The sequence below is a fragment of the Diabrotica undecimpunctata genome, chromosome 8 (assembly GCF_040954645.1).
Source record: "Diabrotica undecimpunctata isolate CICGRU chromosome 8, icDiaUnde3, whole genome shotgun sequence".
Lineage (NCBI taxonomy): Eukaryota > Metazoa > Arthropoda > Insecta > Coleoptera > Chrysomelidae > Diabrotica > Diabrotica undecimpunctata.
In genome coordinates, this window is record NC_092810.1 from 126,118,754 (window position 1) to 126,140,535 (window position 21,782).

Consider the following 21,782-nt stretch of genomic DNA (forward strand, 5'->3'; position numbering starts at 1 on the left):
AAAACAAGACATCATCGATTGGATGAATCTAGATGAAGAGATGGAACTGATAGATGCTGTAATTGCCAATCTAGTTCTAAACGTCACCCATGAAGAAGAAGAAGAATATACAGATGAGATAACTCAAAAGATTTCTCATTCCGATGGATTGAAGTTCCTTGAAGCAGCTCTCGCATACACCGAGCAACAAGAAGAATCGACACCATTAGACGTCTCATTTTCAACGGTGGCACAACATCGCCGCCTCAAAAAGAGGAATGAAGTTGAAACAAAAATAAATCAAAGACTTTTTTAAACAGTAACATTTATTAGGTAAATTTTTTTATCTTTTATACTACTTTTATATTAGTTATTTATTAAAATAAACACATCATTATTTACGTAGGTACATATTTTTCTATCAGTATAACCAATCTCAGTGTTAACCGAATTTTTTCGGTATCCGAGGTAGTCACGGTCCCAATTACCTCGGATAATCGCGAGTGTACTTTTTTTATGGCACTTTTAAGGTGCAAAACACGGTGTTTTTTTTATTATTAATATTTTTATTGCATCAAATCAGTATTTTAGGGTGAAATGAGCACAATATTATGGAAGGACATGAAAAAAGCTTCAATTTAAGCTGTGATAAAGTAAATTGACCGAATAGTTTATGTAAAATTATTGATTGAAGGTCCAAGAATATCAATTTTTCGCCGTTTATAATTTTTGAAATAACTTTTGTAAAAAAATTTGTTTATGTAAAAAAAACTATATTGTAAATCGAATGAGACTTCGTAAGATACGATAGGTCAATTCTTTTTCGAGATACGTTTAAATGCTTATAAAACTTTTTAAATTTGTATAAATTTTGCAGGACCGGAACTTTTTTTAAAGATAGAGATCAGATTCTAAACGGATTCTCTTCTTGGTCGATTATATTTTTATGTAGGAATAAAAATATTTGGTCAAACAATTTTTCAACCCTTATTTATTGCTTTGAAGTAGAGGTGACTTTTGCGTTATAAATTAATTAAGCTACAGTGCTCCCTGTATGGCCTACAATGGCCTGAATCACGAAAATGTAACACCAGAAGTGGAACAATGTATTATTCTGGAAACAACGACTCCAAGTACAAACAGGGAGTTGGCATTATAGTTGATAAGAATTCTCAGAAAGCTGTTTGTAACTTTGTTCCCTACTCTGATCGAGTATTAATGCTGTCTCTAAACTCGCATTTAAAACGTAAAATAAATATAATCCAAGTATATGCACCCACTGCAGATAAGGATGAAGACACCATAGAGGCCTTCTATGAACAAATCGACAATGTCTTAAGGATAACTAAAAGACAAGATATAAATATTATAATGGGCGATTTGAACGCTAAAGTGGGCCAAGGAGAAGTGGAGAATTGCGTGGGGCGATATGGACTCGGGGAAGGGAATGAACGTGGCGATAGGCTTGTCGATTTCTGTGTCAATAAGGAACTCATAATTACAAATACCTTGTTCAAACTTCCTAAACGTAGACTATATACATGGAGGTCACCAGCTGACAATAACAACAAAATAGTCAGAAATCAAATAGATTATATTATCGTCAACAGAAAATACAGAAATTCTATAATATCATCTAAAACTTATCCAGGAGTGGACATATCCTCCGATCACAACCCGGTTGTTTTGTCGATGAGAGTGAAACTAAAGAAGGTCAACAGCCCTAGCACCAAGAAAATCATGGATACAAGACGTCTCAAACAAGACAACACATATGCGGAAACGAAATTTAAAATAAACGAGAACTTAAGGAAAGTCAAAGAAGATAATGCGGAAACTCTAACTATTGACCAAAAATGGGGGAAAATTCAACATACCTTTGTGTCAGTTGGAAAAGAAACCCTCAAATCACTTGGAGAGAAAAACAAAACCTTGGATGACCGTAGAGTTTCTTGAACTTATGGAAGAACGAAGAAAACATAAAGCAAAAGACCTGAATAAATACAAAGAAATTCAGACAAACATCAGAAAGAAAATTCGAGAGGCAAAAGAGAGGTGGCTCTCCGACAGATGCAAGGACATAAAATATCTGGATAAAAAGTATGATAGCTTTAATTTACACAAAAAAATCAAAGAAATGACAGGTTCTAGAAAACGTACTAGAACGAATATCCTTAAAAATGATAAAGGGGATATTATTGCTGATATGAAGGAGAGTTTATGTCACTGGACCAATTTTATCCAACAACTATTTAATGATGAAAGAGAAGAACTGTCATTAGAAATCACCGAAGATACCGGACCACCAATATTAAGAGAAGAAGTCATCTATGCCATCAAAAACACAAAAGAGGGTAAAGCTATTGGATCAGATGATGTGCCAATCGAATTATTGAAACTCATCGATGAAGATGTTATTGATGTAATGGTTGAACTCTTTAATCTAATATATCAGACTGTCACAATCCCCAGACAATGGCTGCAATCGACCTTTGTAGCAATTCCCAAAAAGCCAAGTGCAACAACTTGCTCAGATCCCAGAACAGCTTTAATGAGTCACACACTTAAAACATTTTTGAAAATAATTCACAGCAGAATTGTTAAAACTAGTGACACACAATTTGGCTTTAGAAATGGTATGAGTACAAGAGATGCTTTGTTCGGCTTGAATATGCTGGCTCAGATATGCATAGACATGAATCAGGACATGTACTTATGTTTTGTAGACTTTGAAAAGGCATTTGATAAGGTTCAACATAAAAAGCTTGTAGATATATTAAAAAGCAAAAATATTGACAGTCGTGATATGAAAATTATATCTAATTTATATTGGAATCAAACTGCCAAGGTAAGAGTTGACAACCAGTACACCCAAAATATCAAAATACAGAGACGAGTCCGCCAGGGTTGCGTGCTGTCCCCATTACTTTTCAATGTCTACAGTGAAGTGGTATTTCAAAAAGCGCTCTCAGACTCAATAGAAGGTATATCTATCAATGGAGAAGTTTTGAATAACTTACGTTTTGCAGACGATACAGTAATAATGACGAATAACAACAATGATTTACAGAACGTAATGCAACGCCTTAATGAACGCTGTCAAGAGTACGGACTGAAGATAAATTTAAAGAAAACTAAATGCATGATCATGACTTAATCTGCACAAGCAAATATCCAATTGACTATTGAAGATACTGCAATTGAGAGTGTTAATAGCTATAAATACTTAAGAACATGGATAACATCAGATGTAGACCAAACCAAAGAAACTAGGACACGCATTGAAATAACACCTGCATCATTCATTAAACTTAAAAAGTTTCTTTGTTGTCGGGATATAAGATTAGAACTACGCCTGAGAATGCTTCGATGTTACGTGTTCTCTACTCTTCTTTATGGCTTGGAAGCGTGGACACTAAAACAAGTCCATCTGAATAAGTTGGCCGCCTTTGAATTTTGGTGTTACAGAAGAATCCTACGAATATCATGGATTCAAAGAATGTCAAACGTGGAAGTAACTAGAAGGATAGGAAATGAGGCGGAAATAATATTAACTATCAAAAGACGAAAACTTGAGTACTTAGGACATGTGATGAGAGGGCAAAAATACGCATTATTACAACTTATTATGCAAAGGAAAAATCCGAGGAAAGCGAAATGTGGGAAGACGAAGAATATCCTGGCTTAAGAACTTAAGGGAATGGTTTGAATGCAGTAGTGCAGAACTTTTTAGAGTGGCAGTCAACAGAGTCCGCATAGCCATGATGATTTCCAACCTTCGATAGAAGATGGAACTTAAAGAATAAGAAGACAGTGCTCCCTGTATTATATTACACACATTATTAACTTGTTGATTCTTATAACTCAAGCCAAGACAAAGATTTACAAAAAAAAGATTCCTACGATTAATAGTGGAGTTAGCTTAATTTGTTCAAATTGTAGTAGAGGTTGGGGCGGAAAAACTACGTTCCACTCGTTTTACTTCGTTCAGCTCGAGAACAGCTAGTTTTATCGCGTCATATGAGGGGTTGTTGGAAAGTAGGTAGCTTAAGAAGTTAAGTCATTTTACCTCAAAGTATTGATTTAAAACAATTAAAAGTAATGAAAAAACTCCGTTTTTACACCTAAAAGTGCCATTAAAAAATTATAAACAACAATTTGGAGTTGCACGCACTTGGAGGTTACTCCAGGCATTATCCTTCATAACGCTGTGCTGGTTTCAAAAATTCACTAATTATTGCTCAAAATCATTGATTTTGTCTCTACAGTTTGGACTAATACTTATCTGTTTCTCTAGTTGCTTTACCATGGATGGGGATATTCTACCTTAATACCATATCGTGATTAATATTAAAAATATATTTAGAACCGAGTGTTACAATTTTGATTTATCATTTGAAAAAAATCGAAAGAATTATTAAAGTGAAGGTGAAAGAAGAATTATGAATAATTATTAACGTGCAGTATAGATAAGATTAAATCATGTGCACGAATAGATACAAAACATGTGCAATAATTTCAATCAAAAAATCAAATACCTGTTTTATTAAACTCTCGCAGCAACAGATTTGGATGTATGGTGTAGCACAAAAACACTGATAATCCGTCATCTTCATCGACACAATATCGATCATTTCTATAATATTTATACGTAGATTGAGGATAAAACAAAGTTCCATTTTCCTGGACATAGAACTTTTCCGAAGGATTTGTGTTATCCATTTTAAAATATCTCCAAAGCTTGCCCTCATTACAACCCAACATACCAATAACAAAATCCGTTTCATAGTATATTATACTTTCATTGACGTAAATGGGCACGGAGAAGTTGAGTGTGGCAGATTCATTTTTTATGCAAACACTTTCGTAGATTCCAAGCACCGAGTCTTCCACGTGATGAAGATAAAATCCTAGCTGACAGCATTTTCGGATACATGTTGTATTATCGATACAACCACAGTTTTGCGTGATTTCGGAGGTGTAGTTCGTATAATCCGTACTTCCCGTAGAATCACACAGATCTAGCTCAGAACTGCTACTTCCAATAAGTCTATACAATGATAATAGAAAGAAGAACGTTTCAACTGTTCCCGGCATAGTCGATCAACTGCAAAACAAATATATTTTTTTTATAATCAAGTCGTGGATTCAAGTATCTGTTTCATGACCTTTATCAAATTTCTACGCGCTCAGTGTTCGTACAGGGCTATTCTCGTAAATGTTTTGATAATAGTAAATGAAACACGGGAATTCAATTTAGTCACAGCTATTTATGTCACTGTTTCGTGGACGATTAGACAAATGCGTTCGTAGTAGGTAATTTATTAATAAAATTAATATAAATTTGAATTCTAATTGTATCATTGTATAAGGTTTATGTAAGTCATATTTTTATATAATAAATAGATACCAGATCTGCATGGCTATTAAATATAAGACTTTCACGAAGTAATTTTGTACCTTTTGTAAAGTGTAAGGCAATTTTTTATGGTGTAAATAAGGTACACAGTGGAACTCCGATTATCCGTGTGCGGGTTTTCCGGAAAGCGGATTATCCGTGCTATGATTCGCCAACATTCAAATTAATTTATAAGATTATATAAGACATTTCAGAATTCTTTGTAAAAGTATTTACCCTCGGTAAAAGTGTTTGGTTTATGGTTTATCTGCCGTAGGAGCATATACTTGGATTATATTTATATTAATTGGCTTGCTTTATATCTGTAACATAATTATTTTCTCCAATATAAGTATATAAGATATATAACTTTTAAATAAATAATAACTTCGCTTTTTTGATGATAATAAACAGTTTTAATGATAGAACGTCCCGAATGCCTTCGGGTAGTACAAAATATCTTACTTTGTGCTTTTAAAGGCAGGACGCCTTTATATATAAGTATAAGTAGACTTATAAATAAGTAAAAAATTGGCACCAATGGATTCTTCAAGAAATTTTGTCTATCTAATGCGCAAGTCTTGACTTTCTATTATCGGCAGAGAACTACGAACCCGTATCGGTATTAACAAAGTTATGGCAGTTGATGTATTTTAGAGCAGGGTTACGCATCTATCATAGGCGTAACCATTTAGAGTAAGCGTAGTAGTTTAGCGGAAACGTAAATATTAAGATCGGTGATCGTGATTTTGCCAAAGACATTATTTGATAAAAGTAATAGCAGTAGCTCATAGAGTATTGCTGTTTTTGGACTAAAATTCAATTCTTCAAGTAGCCATGGTATTATAAAGTCCATTTTAGATGACACTGCAAGCGTTTTATGGGATATAGATGTCATATAGATGTCATATAGATAACAGTGAAATGCCGATTAAACTAAACTTGTTAAAGAAGAATAAAGGTTAGTAATCTGATTCTAAAATTTCATTGGATTAGCTTCATTATTAACTGTTTTCGTACATTCTTGTAGATCAGAAAGGAAAAAGAAAACGAATAGACGTCCCTAAATATAGTAAGGCAAAATCAACAAACAACGATGGGCCAAATACTTCTGGATATGATAACCGTAGCATAATTGATCAAGACGTTTTTCGTCTTTATCTTCATCAAGCGATAGTGTAGTGAAAAAGTAACAACGTTTTTGACAGTAACAAAGTAACTGCGCACGATACAACTTGGAATTTGTGGAATGAAAAAAGAATAGATTTGTTTAAATACACTAAATATAAACCAACATTAATTACTGACAAACAAGTTTAGAAGATGACAGAATTCGATTTTTTTCTATAGAAAATATGTCCGAAATATTAGAAGCGACAAATAAAAATTTAAATCTAACCAAAAAGCAATGAACCAAAAGTGAATTTTTCAAAATGATCAGAATGATTTACGCTATAAGTACTAATATACTACATAGCAGAAGAGAAAATCGATCTTTGGAACATGAGAAACTATTCCCTGGTCCAGCCTTTGGCAAAAGATTTAACATGAGTTACCATAGGTTTGGAAATGGTTCTCCACAACAACAACTAATCTATTTAAAGCATCAGTTAATGACTCAATTATAGCCAGAATGATCGCCAATATTCGAAACGAATAGGCACCAAAAGAAGAAGACCATAGGTTTGAAGAAATTTTGCCAGCTTAAGCATTGTCCTTAGAAAATATTGAAAATGAGAACAAGTGGAATCCTATTAAATATTTTGTGGACATGCTTCATATAAAATGAAATGATATATTTAACCCCAGGTATAAATTATATGTAGACGAATCAATGTTTTCCTCGCATGGAAAGGGTGATTATGATCCTGCCAGCTGCTATTAAGATAAGAAGAAATCCTAAAGATATAGGTTGTAAATGTAAAACTCTTGTTGATGCTCAGTCCCATATTATGCTGCGTCTTAAAATTAACGAAGGTAAAGAACATATGGCAAAAAGAATTAGAAGCAGGAGCTGTCACCGTTCTACGTTTGACATACGTATGGTATTGTCTGACCGTATGGTAGTTGGATATTCTTGGTTTGCTTTAGTGAAAACGTCAGTCGAACTACATAAACGAGGTCTGTATTTTTTGCGTATTGTAAAAACATCTACCAAGCAATATCCGTTAAAGACAATGAAGGAACAATGCCCTGAAAGTGTCAGGGGCACTGTTTATGCCACCGCAACAGTTGATAGTGTGAACTTAGTGTAGGGAGGAGTGATAAAAAATGCATAATTTTATTGGGAGCTGTGGTACCACAATTAAAGGCGAACCTACCAAGAAAAAACGTATTAATAATAAAATTTGAATTCCTTATGTAAAAGAAGTACCCAGGATTAAATTGGTCGAAGAGTATTTTGATGGCGCTCTAGCCATTGATATATACAACCATATAGGATGGTATAGTATAGAATTGGAACAAGTTTGTAACAAAAAGAATTGGAAACACCGAATGTACGCCCCACTACTGGTATTATAGAAACTAATTATTTCCTAGTCTATAAATACATTGGTAAAAAAGACTTGGTCTCGCATGAGTCTTTTACAAAGAAATTAGGATTACAGATAATAAAAAATGCATGACAAGACGATCAAGAAACGTAAATGGTTTTATACGAAAGACCTACTCCAATACCTAATAACAATGAAAATCGCCTCAACCATATATTAAAAGCATTGAGCAGCGAAATTTATAAACAAAGACTACAAAGAAAATGTGTAGTTGTTCCCGAATTAATCATAAACAATAAAAATCAAGTTTTTTGTGAAAACTATGGAATTAAATCGCTGTTATGTGCTCCAACGACAGGTCGCAATTGTTTCGCATATCAAATTTTACATGGAATTCCATCCAAAAGAAAGCGTTAAGTTTTCATATAAAAGAAGTTCAGTCCATACTATCCGCAATATTTTGCCTACTCAATAACTTTTATGTTTGTTTAAATGGTCATTTTACTTCCGTATATATTTTTTAACTGAAACATTTTGTCGGACGTCAAGTGTACCTTTTATTTTTTAAATATATTTTACATGATATATTAAATGTTTCTGTTCTTAAAAAACCTCATAGATTATCTTAAAACCTATGTGAACGCAACTGATAAATGTCGGAATCTTTTAAGTTCTGCTGGAAGGACAGATCATATAAAAAGCGTTCAGTAAGGCTTCTGGTAGCCAACCGAAACATCATGTTACCGGATCATCGACGGAACATCATGGGAAAACAGAGTTACGAATGCAACCATCAGAGAAAGGCTCCAGTACACACCACTGAGGGAGGTGGCCGAGAAAAGGACCAGATATTTCTTCCACCAGGCTACAAGAAGACTCCGAAAGACCAGGGACATCTTCGAGAAAAACAGGATCCAGAGGATGCATAGAACCACCCACAAACTGATCGACCATCTGATCAGGGTCTAGCCGGATGGTTGCCGGAAAACAGCCAAGCAGGGAAGTAGGTACGGTGCCGTAATTAGTACCTACAGAAGAAGACGAGGATAAAACCACACAAAGATGTCCAGGATGGTGAGAGGACAATTAACCAAGAAGCTGGCGGTGCAAGTGCGGGACGCTGAAAAAAGAAGGCTAAAATGAATCATATACTGAATGAAATGTTACTTTTTATTAGGCAATAAACGTTTTTATTTTTATTTTTATTTTTATATTCTGGTAGCCAAACCACTGAACGTTCTATCATAACAAATAGTAGTAAAATTTGATCAAATTTGACGACTATAACTATACAAATAAAAGTTTTCATCATCATCCAGCCTCAAGAGTCCACTGCTGAACATAGGCCTCTTCCTCATGTTTCCAACCCCGTCTATCTTGTGCCGCTCTCATCCAGTTTTTATCGAGTCTTCTTAAATCGTCAGTCCATCTTGTAGGTGGTCGACCGACGCTTCTCTTGTCTTCCCTTGGCCTCCATTCCAATAACCTCTTTGTCCATCGCCCATCTGTCATTCTGGCTATGTGTCCTGCCCATCTCCATTTTAGTCTGGCTATCTTCTCGATGATGTCAGTCACTCCGGTTCTTCTCCTGATGTCTTCGTTGGTTATTCTGTCTCGCAGAGTTATTCCTAACATGAACCGCTCCATTCTTCTCTGCGTGACTCTCAGTTTGGTAGCTGCTGCTTTTGTTAAGGTAAGTGTTTCTGCTCCGTACGTCAAGACTGGGAGGACGCACTGATCAAATACCTTTCTCTTTAGGCATGTGGGCAGCTCACTTTTAAAAGTTTCTCTCAGTTTTCCAAATGCTGCCCACCCAAGGCCGATTCTTCTCTTCAGTTCATGAGTCTGGTTATCCCTGCCAATCATAATTTCATGTCCCAGGTATAAAAGTTTAAATAAAAGTTTTAGATTTCGAAAATTCTTTGAATAACCTTGTATACACGTATATAAACGTAGATTATTTTCAATATTAATAAATGCTTCACGACTATAAAATTTACTGAATTTTTATACTGTTAAACGTTTGTTGATAGTTATAATTATAAAAAGTAACATAACACGCAAAACTATTATCATCCTTAATTGAAACTACGTATATTTATGTGGGTTTAAATAAGTACAAAGGGAATCGTCGATAATAAAGAATTATTTAGGTCTAATGACTGATAACATAAAGATATACTAATTGAACTAACACTCACCAAATTGATATATGCGCCATATCAGAAACCAGACGCAAGAGAAGCTATTTATTAATATATACATAGTGGTAAGGAGAAAAAAATCATAAACTAACAAATTTAGAACTTGACTATTACTTATGTAGCTGATGCCGCCAAGAAATTAAAAAATACAAATTATTTTGTGAACAGCTAAAAGACGAGCTGTATTACATTCCATCCAATAGAATAGTCATCAAGTCGAGGAGATACTCGAATAATTGCTAACATTATTGGAATCAGGTAGGTTCCCTCAGAAGAAATACGTATCTAAACCTGGCAACGCCCTTAATTATTTTTTTTTGCGTATGTTTGCGTTTGTTTCAAAAACCACTAAAAATGGTTTAGAAAACACTAGAAAAATATTTAAAAATTTTTTTGACAATGCTAAATATTGAATTTACCCCGTATCCATATGGACCCCATGGGCATTAAAAGAATAAACCTATTAAATCACAGAACAAATACGACAACAAAATTAATGCATTTTTATTGAATAAAAAACCTATAAATACAAGTATAAAAATGTACAAACTACAAAACATGGTACACATAATCCAACATTACATTTGATGCATATTGTTCTCACTTTACTTTTACAACTTTCGTACCCACATCTTCGTCTTTTAACATCTTTAGTAGAATCTACCAAATGTCCAATGTTATCGTATCGTATGGCAGGTATTACTTTTCTCTCGTTAGCTTGGGGAATTAGGTTTGGTCCTGGTCGTAAAGTAATAGTTTGGTATTTTGTCAAATAGCCTTGTAGTAACTAAAGTGTGCCTAAATGTTGACTGAGACATTTTTGGGTCTTGATGGCGATACATTAACCAAGTATTAATGACACAATAAGATATGTAAAAGGATTCCACCACCACTTTTGTTCTCGTATGTTTATCCTATACTCTCTCCTCTGTTTATCCTATCCTATAGACTCTCGTCTGTTCCCCCCATATACTCATTATACTATTTTCCCATCACAAACGGCCGCGGTATTTGAATATTTTTATGTTGCTGCTTGGAATATCTCTTATTAGGGCGTACAGATTGAAGACCATGACATGTTGAAACTACTGACACCCATCTAACAAAAAATATACCTGATTTTCTTTCTATGTCGCTACAGAATTGTCCCCTGGTTTTTAATAATTCTGGATCAAGTACCTGTGGAAAGATTTTTTTTAACTTTTGATTTGGTTTTTGTTTGTTTCCTCTTTCTTTAACCAGCTGCTTCGATTTTTTAACAGGAGCATTCGATTTTCTTACTTCTAGTTTACGAATTCTTTTACTTCTCATTGTTCCAGTAGCGTGGTAGCCTCTGAATCTAAGGAAGTTGAATAGATTTACTGAAGTAAAGAGATTGTCAAAGTAAAAATGATATGGTTACTTCCTTTTTTGTGCAGGAAATTCGCTTAAAAGTTTAACAAAGGGACAAGCAGCCTTTCCAAAACTTGCTTGCCAGGTAAATGTAAAAAAGTTTCGCCTTCATCCTCGTCTCCAGATTCTTCATCAGTAAGTATATTACTTGGTGGAGGTTCAACAAAGATTTTCTCTAGGGCTATATTATCATCGTTTTTTAAAATAAGCTCTATTGCTTCCTGTAGAGAAAATCCAGGACTGAAACAAAAAAAAAGTTTAGGTGACCACGGGGTCCATATGGGTACGGCATGAAAAAGTTTCAAATAAATGCAACTTGCACAAACATAAATTCATCAAACTGTATATTCTTATAAACTTTCAGCTGTTAGTAACGTAATAAAACAAAGTTAAAGTAATAACTCAGAGCCTACCTCAAAATATCCTTGAACATCGATAAGGTCATCCATTTTAACAAAAGAAATAAAACGTACACGTTCACTCTACTGAAATAATTTTAATACTAACAAGAATTTACACTTCCTAGAAACGTGTCAATACACTGATATGCCCTCCATTTAAAAACGATAAGATGTGAGAGGCTTGAAAATATAGCGTACCCATGTGGACCCCAGGGGCGGTCCCAGGTTAAGAGAAATGCGACAAGATTGTGTACTTTCCCTTTTACTGTTCAATATTTATATACCTAATTTATTTTTAATGAAATAATCAAGTTCTGTATATTGGATTTAGTCAGTATCCTGAATATTTGTTACGAATACTTCATTACGCAAGCCTTTTCATAATTTTATCCATGCAAACAGTACTCTAATGTATAATAAAGGTAGTAAGCGATAACAAATTAATTGTAAAAACTTTGGGACGCTCTGGTGAAAAATGTCTCTTTTGCAATTAACTGCTGTAAATAATAAAAGCGAAACTTCAAGGCTAACGTCTTTGAGGAAGAATACATGATGGCTGATCCACGTGCGTCAATGATATGGAGTTCACCAGATTACTATTTCGAGCATCAGCAGACAAACTCGAGATGTAATGGCTATAAAGTGGCATAATTAGTGCGAAAAGAACAGTATGAGGTTGTTCTAAGAGACATAGACCGAATATAGTATGAAATTAGTACCGATATACGAGCTTGTTTTTAACACACATTAGATTTAAAATAGGCACGTAAGTGTTTCTTACAATACACATTATCGTCAAAAATGTCAACGTCTGGGCTGGTATTTTAGATGACAACGTAATTGGCCCTTTTATCATTGTGGACACTTTGTGTCGTCATAAATACCTAGATCTCCTGAGAAATTACATAATTCCAGAAATTCGAGCATTACCTATTAATACAGATAAAATTTGGTTGCAGCAGACGGCTATCCAGCTCACAATACAAGGGAGGTGTTAGATTTTTTAAACATTACATTTCCAGATACGGTTATTAATTCAAAAGGTATCATGAAAATGCCACCTCTCTCTCCTGATCTTGCACCTTTGGACTTTTTCGTATGGGGTATATGAAGCAACAAATTTAGCGACATGAGCATGCACGTATCGGAAATTTAGACGAATTACCTCAAAAAATCATTCAGGCCTTTCAAAGCATAACATCCAAAATCTTGTCGAACACCCGAAGGAAATTATACAATAAATTGGGCTACTGCTTGGCTGAACGTGGTGGACTTTTTGAAAATTTAATTTAAAATAGTTTTAATTAAAATTATAAAATTGTTATTTTTTAGAATAAATATTTTTTAATTTATGCCGCTAAGAATTTATGTTATTTTTTATGAATTGAGATTGAAGTAACTGTTGATTTAAGCTAAGATATGCGCCTGCTTTTAAATCTTGTAATCACATTGTTGTTATAGAAGGATTTTGAAAATACCATGGACCCAACGAGTTACAAACGCAGAACTGTTAAGAAGGCTACAAAAGGATTGCGAGGTCATAAATCACATCAAAACAAGAAAGCTGGAATATTTAGGCCACATTACAAGAGGTGCGAAATATAAGATATTAAGGCTCATAATGCAAGCTAAAATCAAGGGTAAAAGATCCATAGGAAGACGAAGAATTTCCTGGCTGAGAAACCTAAGAGAGTGGTATAGTTGCAGCTCAGTAGATCTTTTTAGAGCAGCCGCCAATAAGGTACGGATAGCTGTGATGATAGCCAACCTCCGATAGGAGAAGGAACTACAAGAAGAAGAATCACGTTAAAATATTTCCCCAGACCATATAAAAAATAAACTTTGTTTCGGCAACAATCTACAGACAAGACTGCCCATAGTACTTACGGGTCTATCACAGATATGTGGTAACATGTTATTCTCTCGGACATACAAGTCTATAATAATATTTTTTCTCAGTTCGTTGCATTGTCTTAATGCCCTATAGTCAGATAATTTTTTCCATAGAAGTATATCAAGTTAATTTTTGCAGGATAGTTAGAAGGTAAACCTACAAATATTGGGTAAATCTGGAATCAAAAAACTTAATGTGTATCAATTGTATGGCCTAAAATTTCCGTCAATGCATACTCACTTCTTCTGGGCTAAAATAAAGAAAATATCAATAACCCATAATAATATCCTATGCATAGTGTAAAAAAAAACACCAACACAACACTTTACCAGGAATATATGGCTTGGTAACGATCTTATAAAGTATATCTCAAGTAACTAATTTTATAAAGCATACGATTACATTTTTGTATTAGATTTTCACTTTTAATTTATTTTTATACCTAATGAATAGTTTAAATATCATAATTAGATTTTTTTTTTATTCTAAAGTATTGAAATTGTTAACTGAATTAGCAAACAACAGTTATTTAATTATAATGATGAATGTTGGATCTTGTTGGTAATTATTATTGTAGATTCTAATTATGTATTCTCAGTGAAGTTGGAGTTATGTAAACTCCATTCATATATATCTCATTCAGATGTTTGATATCACATTTAACATTGATAGAGGAGTTATTAAGGAAAATGTAGGACATTTCAAGAAAATCCCTTCTGAACTTGTTATTGTCATGATGAAGAATGGTGGTATTATCAAAGTCTATGGAATGGCCTGTGCAATGGATGTGTTTGTGCTGTGCTAATGCGCTGGAGCGACGATATTAAAAGAACTGCAGGGCCAATGTGGAAACGTCTTACAAACAACAGAGATCAATGGCGAGAATTAGGAGAGGCCTATATTCGGCAATCCGAATAGAGAGAAGGCCTAAAAAAATAACATCAGCTTTTACAAGCAGAAAAAAGATCAATGTGACCATTGTGTCATCTATAAAATACCCCACAAGACAAGAAAAAAGATATTCAAATAGAATACAAAAACCATATTTTGGAAAAAGATCTTGCCAGATTAGGCAAAGACACGGACAAAAAGGAAACACCAGAATCAACAGTTGTGTCTGTTTACGACCTGCAGGCACTCTTGCCTTTCCCACAGGGTGAAATATCACCTTTTTATTATATCTCAAAAGTAGCGATGTATGATTTGACTGTTTGTAACATAAAAAATATGGAGACTTATTGTTACTTATGGACAGAAACGGATGGGTAGAGAGGAGCATGTGAAGTTGCTTCATGCATTTGGAAATATTTAGAAAGTTTAGCGACTATTCGCTAAAAATTAAAAAACCTTTGGATATAATTTTTTTATTCTGACAATTGTTCAGGACAATAGAAGAACCAATATGTACGTCGAATGTACTATAATGCTCTTAAGAAATTCGACTATATATCCAGTACTACTCATAAATTTTTAGTAACGGGACATACTCAGAATGAAGGTGATGCCGTCCATGCATATATCGAAAAGACAATTAAAAAGGCTCTAGAAGCTGGCCCCATTTATTTGCCCCAACAATACATACAGATCATGAGAGCAGTTAGTAAACCAGTCACTATAAAGTGGTTGAAATGTCATTCAAAGACTTCAAAAATTTTAAAATGCTACCAGCAGTGAAGCTTAATGATTTTAAAAGTAGCCAAACATATTATGATAAGAGTGAATAAAAATGAACCGCAGACAATTTATTTCAAAACTAACCATGATTCTGAATGGAGATGGGAAAATTGGCGACCTTTAACTTCTACTGCTATCAATGAGGAGGTACAGTAAAAAATTAAAGTCAAGGGAAGCAAAGTGAAGGCCCTAATCAATTTCTAATTTCCCTAATCAAGTTGAGTCGCCAATGGACAAAACTTTTGTTATCATAACGGTACAATTTTAATGAGATAACGACGCAATTGCACATTTTTTTACTGAATTTGAAGATTTTTCATCATTTTTTCTCCTCTACTGATAGAGAATAGAAAAATATAATAGAATATATTATAATACAGTGTGGAAACCACTTATGGAATAAAATTGTTTGTGTCCTTATTATAAAAAATAATAAAAAACTCTGGGACACGTTAACTTTTCAATTTAAATGTGCGCTTTTTAAACATAAATTTAAATTTACAGGGTGATCCACGCAAGTCTGGCATAGTCGATAATCCTTATTTTTAATGAAACACCCTGTATATTTTTATGTTTTTAAAAGATTCTTAACAACCTATTTTCAACGAACTATATCATGAAGGGTCTATAATGAATAATACAAGGTGAAATTTTGGAATTAATAATTTATCACGTTCCACCTGAGATCCACCAAATTGAGATTTTAATGATGATCGGTTACGGAGAGAACTGTAGAAGTCAAGTTGAAGTACCTAGCAAACTTATTTAATCAGAGGTACCCTCAGTTTCCTAATATTGCACAAGGTACTGCGTCTAAAATTTATTGACAATTCAGAGAACTTGAACATGTCAAACCATTAAAAAGAAAACCGAACTTCATTGAAGATGAGGTGAAAGTGGATATTTTGTTAAGTGTCGCAGAGAATCTAACGTCAAGTTCACGTCAAATTGCACGTCAAAATAAAGAAAGTCACACAACTGCCCTAAGGTGTCTCCATAAAGAAAAACTTCATCCATATAAATTGACTTTTGTGCAGGAGCTAACAGAAGACGATCCACATCGTAGAATGGATTTCTGCGAAAGAATGATGAATAAAATTAACACTAATTTATATTTAAATGGAAATAAGCCACAATTAAAGGTTAAAATACGTTTATTGGCGTTTCAATTTCCACTTTGGAAATCGTTCTCAAAATACAAACATTAATCAAAATTAATGGCATTAATTTTGACTAATGTTTGTATTTTGAGAACGATTTCCGAAGTGGAAATTGAAACGTCAATAAACGTATTTTAACCTTTAATTGTGGCTTATTCCCATTTAAATATAAATTAATTTAAAATACCACAAGAAAATAGCTTCAGAACAATATTAAAATTAACACAAATGAAATAGCTCTTAGCACAATTCTTTTTTCTGATGAATCAACATTTACATTGAACGGAGAGGTGAACCGACAAAACTGTAAATATTGGTCAGCGGAGAATCCTCATTGGATGCGTGAGACACACACTCAGTATCCTCAAAAGTTGAATGTTTGGGCAGGTATTATAGGAGATCATATTATTGGTCCTATATTTGTAGATGGTAATTTGACAGCGGAGAAATATTTAAGCATGCTAAGAGACGATGTTCTTCTTCAGTTGACTAACTTATATCCCAATCAAATAGATCCGACTCTATCGCATGAAACTGTCTGGTTCCAGCAGGACGGTGCAACACCCCATTATGCATTAATGGTGAAAAATTACTTGAATGAAATCTTCTTCCATAAATGGATTGGACGAAGGGGTACTATTGGATGGCCAGCTAGGTCGCCAGATCTTACGCCTGCCTTTGGATTTTTTTTCTGTGGGGTTATCCCAAGAACAAAGTATATGCAACACAACCAATTAGCATTGAAGACCTCAAAGAAAGGATAACTACAGAAATACGGAACATTTCACCTTAAACTTTAAACAAAGTTCAGGACGAGGTTTATAGGAGACTGTATTATTGCCAACAACAAGGTGGAGAACATTTTGAGCATTTATTTTAATGTAATCCAATCAATTACCTCGGGTATTCTATGAATTAATTGTCTTGAAGAAAATTATTATACTTAATTTCAAAATTTCACCTTGTATTATTTATAATAGATCCTACATGATATAGTTCGTTGAGATCAGGTTGTTAAGGAGCTTTTAAAACATAAAAATATACAGGGTGTTTCATTTAAAATACAGATTATGGACTATGCCAGACTTGCGTGGATTACCCTGTACATTCAAATTTATGTTTAAAAATTGCACATTTAAATTTAAAAGTTAAAGTATCTCAACTTTTTTTATTATTTTCTAAAATAAGGACACAAACAATTTTATTCCATAAGTGGTTTCCACACTGTATAATAGATTTAAAATTAATTGCAATAAGGCATTTTTGCTAAGACAGACTTTAAGTTTTTTCTTTGAACCGCTATTACTCGAAACAAATTAGCATTTGCGTCGGTATCTTTATAAACCGTCGATAAATTTGTGTATAATGTCCACAGTTAGATTATACAAACTTTGTGATTATTTGTTAGATTTTGTCGTGTCATTCTTTTGATATATAATATGCCTTTAGACGTTTATTTGTCCTAAAAATCCGGAATATTCCTTTTAATCGTATGTGTTGTCATTTTCTATAAGTTTAATCATTTCATATTTTGTGCGATCCCGCCGATTTAGTCTTTTTAATATATTAATGTAGTTAAACTAAGTGATAACGATGCATAGCTGTTATCATATAATGTATAATAATATTTATAGTTATGAGATTAAAATATTATTTAATTAGGCAAATTATGATAATCACTGTAGACACTTCACTTTTATAATATGATTAATAATGTTGGTTTGTAATGGGAAATTTTTATATTTGTTGTATTATTAGAAATATTCACCGTAATACAATTGCTGGAAGTGTTATCATGACGGGTATCCTATCCCTTGCCTATCCATATGTCTGTCTATGTGATATTTCTTAAAGGATACGCCCAAAGCCTTGAAACATAATAGATATATCCAAGAACCAAAACCAAAGGATAATTGACTGGATACAGGAAAAGTAGAATCTTTAAACTTAATTAAAGTTCCTTTAAGACAAATATAAGGTGTGTCAAATTTGGGTCCAGAAGTACAGAATTTGCAAAAGTATTTTGAATGTCAGTTACGCGCGCTAAAACAAGATTTTAAATAAAACTTTTATCAACTCGACAGTAGAAATTCGACATTCTTGATCAGAGACTCGTATCAACAAAAATCTTAATGAGTTTTAAAGGTGAACAGTGCGGCTTTCGTATGCAATTTTTGGAGTTTACCGCAGATGATATTAGTTTATTTAAATGATTCTCATGAGATCAATAAAATCACTTTTATTGACTGGCCACTATGGAATTTTCATTGTTAGAGCCTAATAATGCAAAATGGAAAAAGCCTGAAGAATGCAAAAAGAAAAAGAGTTGTTAACCACAATAAAAATAGCCAAAATCGAATTCCTCGGTCACACCATGAGCAACAGCGAAAGATATGGGTTACTGCAATTGATTCTTCAAGGAAAAGTAGAAGGAAAACGAGGACCAGGAAGGCGAACCATTTCCTGGCTAAAAAATCTACGTACGTGGTTCAACATAACCACAAATCTTTTCAGAACAGCTATTTGCAAAATACAGATTGTCATGATGGTCTCCAACATCCAAAATGGATAGGCACTACAAGAAGAAAAAGAGCCTAATCTTTAAAACCTAAAACATGAAATTTCGATTTTGAGTTTTGGCAACAAATATGGGATAAACGCTGAATTTAAACTTTTACATTACAAACCATCTAAAACGTTTAAAACTGCTTCTTTTCGAATGCACAAGACCGTTTTTCAAAACTATACAACTTCACTACAACCTCCACCTAATGTTGTCTTCGTAGGGGCATTTCCCGTGACGTGCGATCGTTTATACTGTGCAAGTTTTTCAGTGTTTTTAGGAATATTTTAGACATAGGAGAGGAGAGGAGCCGGCCGCAAACAATTATCCTGGTTAAAGAATATTGAAGAATGGACAGGAATACACAATACAGCCGAGCTGTGTCACGCCGCCAAGAACAGAATTCTAGTAATGAGATAGTCGCCTACGCACTTTGGTGTATGGCATGTTAAGAAGAAGAAGGCATATTTTAAATATCCCATATTTATTGCGAAAACTCAAAATAGAAATTTCATCTAAGTACACAAAGAGTCTGTGTTACCAACTGTCAGTAATTCATTAGCATGGTTAGTATGCATAGATAAATATGTTATTATACGTCTATAACTATTATTGTTTGATTTGATGGTCATTATTGCAAAATGCAAAGAAATCAAACTAATCGTGGTTTAATATCTCTAGGTTATTGTTAGCATTAACCTCAAATCAGTTTCTAAATTACAAATCATCTACCTCAGTGGTCTGTGTTTTAAATGTTCCTGGCGTTCAAATAGTATTTTTCAGATTAATAATAATTAGTTAAATATGGTTTTTTATAATAAATGTTGTATCATACAATGTACCAATTCGTCAACAATTAGACATGCCTTTTCAAATCCTGATAAAGATATTATACGATTTAGGAAGTGACTTAATGTTATAAAAAATCCTAATTTAGATATGATGAATTCCACTACAGTTTTTAAAACAAAACGAATAAGCCACAGGCACTTTGAAGATAAGATTGCTTTTTCATGGAGTCATAGATTGTATCCAAATGCAATTCCCGAGAACAAATAACTGATTGATTTTAGATTCCTCTTCTAATGTACATCCCAGAAGTATTTTAATGTTGTGTGCTGAAGCAAATGCAACAGAAAGTAAGTAGCCCTGATATGTAATTAATAAAAATTATTTTACTTGAAGTGAATCATGGTATAAATTATTATATTAACTTTCTGTTTTAGTTGAAAGTCCTTCAACAAGTAGAGATTCACAATCTACACACATGACAGCTATGCTAATTCAAATTCAGTACAGAGAGAGCTGTAAAGCAAAAAAGCCAAGACGATGTACTCTTAATGAGAAATGTTTAGCTTTGTCTTTATAAAAACAAAGTGACCGTTCATATAGTTATCTTTCCGATCTATTTATCTTACCCAGTAAGTCAACATGAAACTAACTTCTGGCTCAAACTATTGGGAGCCCAGGAATTAATAAGTTTTTTTGAGTCACTAAAAGCAACAATATCAAAAATGGAAGGAATGGATAAGCATATAGCTATAATATTTGATGAAATGGCGATTATGCCAAGTCTTTATTATAATGAGCATAGTAGGTGTATAGAAGGTTTTGAAGACATGGGAGATGACAGAGATTTATATACAGCAAATCATGTTCTAGTTTTTATGGTAAGAGGTCTAAGAAAACCATGGAAATCACCTATTTCATACCAATTTTGTAGCATAGGTGGTGCAAAAACCTCAAATTAAAAACATGTTGGTGGAAGTCATTTCTAATTTCTTAGAAGTCTCAACCTGCTATGCAATAAGATCTGTTTCGAAGGAAATCAATTTAACATCTTCCAAAATAACATATTTTTCTTTGTTCGACTCTCATCTTCGATATCGTCTTTTTTTTGGTTCTAGAACAGCTGCCAAATATGATATTGTTTTAAAATTTCAAAAAAGAGCAATACAGTATATTTTTGGCCTCATTAGAATAACATATTGCAGAAGCTATTTTAAAAATCACGGGATTTTAACTCTTCCGTCTTTATATATATATTTTAGAAAGTATTTGCTCAATTCGTAAACACCTACATGTTTTTCCAGCAAGACCCGTCCACTGAGTTAGTAAAGAAATCTATATTATAATCAGCAAAAAAATTATACAACCATCTCCCTTTGCAACTTAAATCTGCAACTTCTTTCCTAAGTTCCGTAAAAGGACAAAAACCTATCTATCTGACAGACCATATATTATTCAGTAGAAGAGTTTCTGAACGAATAGCTTTATGTTCAAGTAACTAAAGTATTTGTATAAATATATATTTGAGTATCACATGCAGCAACTTAAACTATGTAAGTTGTAATTTATTTAAATTTTGCAATATATTGTGTCTTTTATTATCTTTTATTTTGTGATATTGACGATTTATGTAATTTCAGTAAATTTTAAATTGTTGTTATTTTTCTGACTTTTTGTCAGACTTTGTCATTAAAAAATTGAACAATTTTCAGTGGTAATAAAGCATATTTCTATTGTATTCTAAATTTATATACAAAGTTGTTTTACATGTATTAAATAAATAAATAAATTATATTTTGTCTTATTTTTTCGTAAATGGTACTGTGTATATTT

General features: G+C 33.3%; 1 protein-coding gene across 15 annotated transcripts in view; it reads right to left on the minus strand.

The window, feature by feature from the left end:
• Positions 1-21,782, minus strand: part of LOC140447973 (G-protein coupled receptor Mth2-like) — a 347,198-nt gene that overhangs the window by 138,760 nt on the left and 186,656 nt on the right. Inside the window, exon 1 of one of the 15 annotated variants that reach the window (XM_072540956.1) lies at positions 4,518-5,077. The exons of the other annotated variants lie outside the window; for them this stretch is intronic. Coding sequence (XP_072397057.1) covers positions 4,518-5,076 — 559 coding nt within the window. The 5' untranslated portion in view covers position 5,077. Of the gene's footprint in view, positions 1-4,517; positions 5,078-21,782 lie in introns of those variants that run through there. 15 annotated transcript variants of the gene reach the window in all.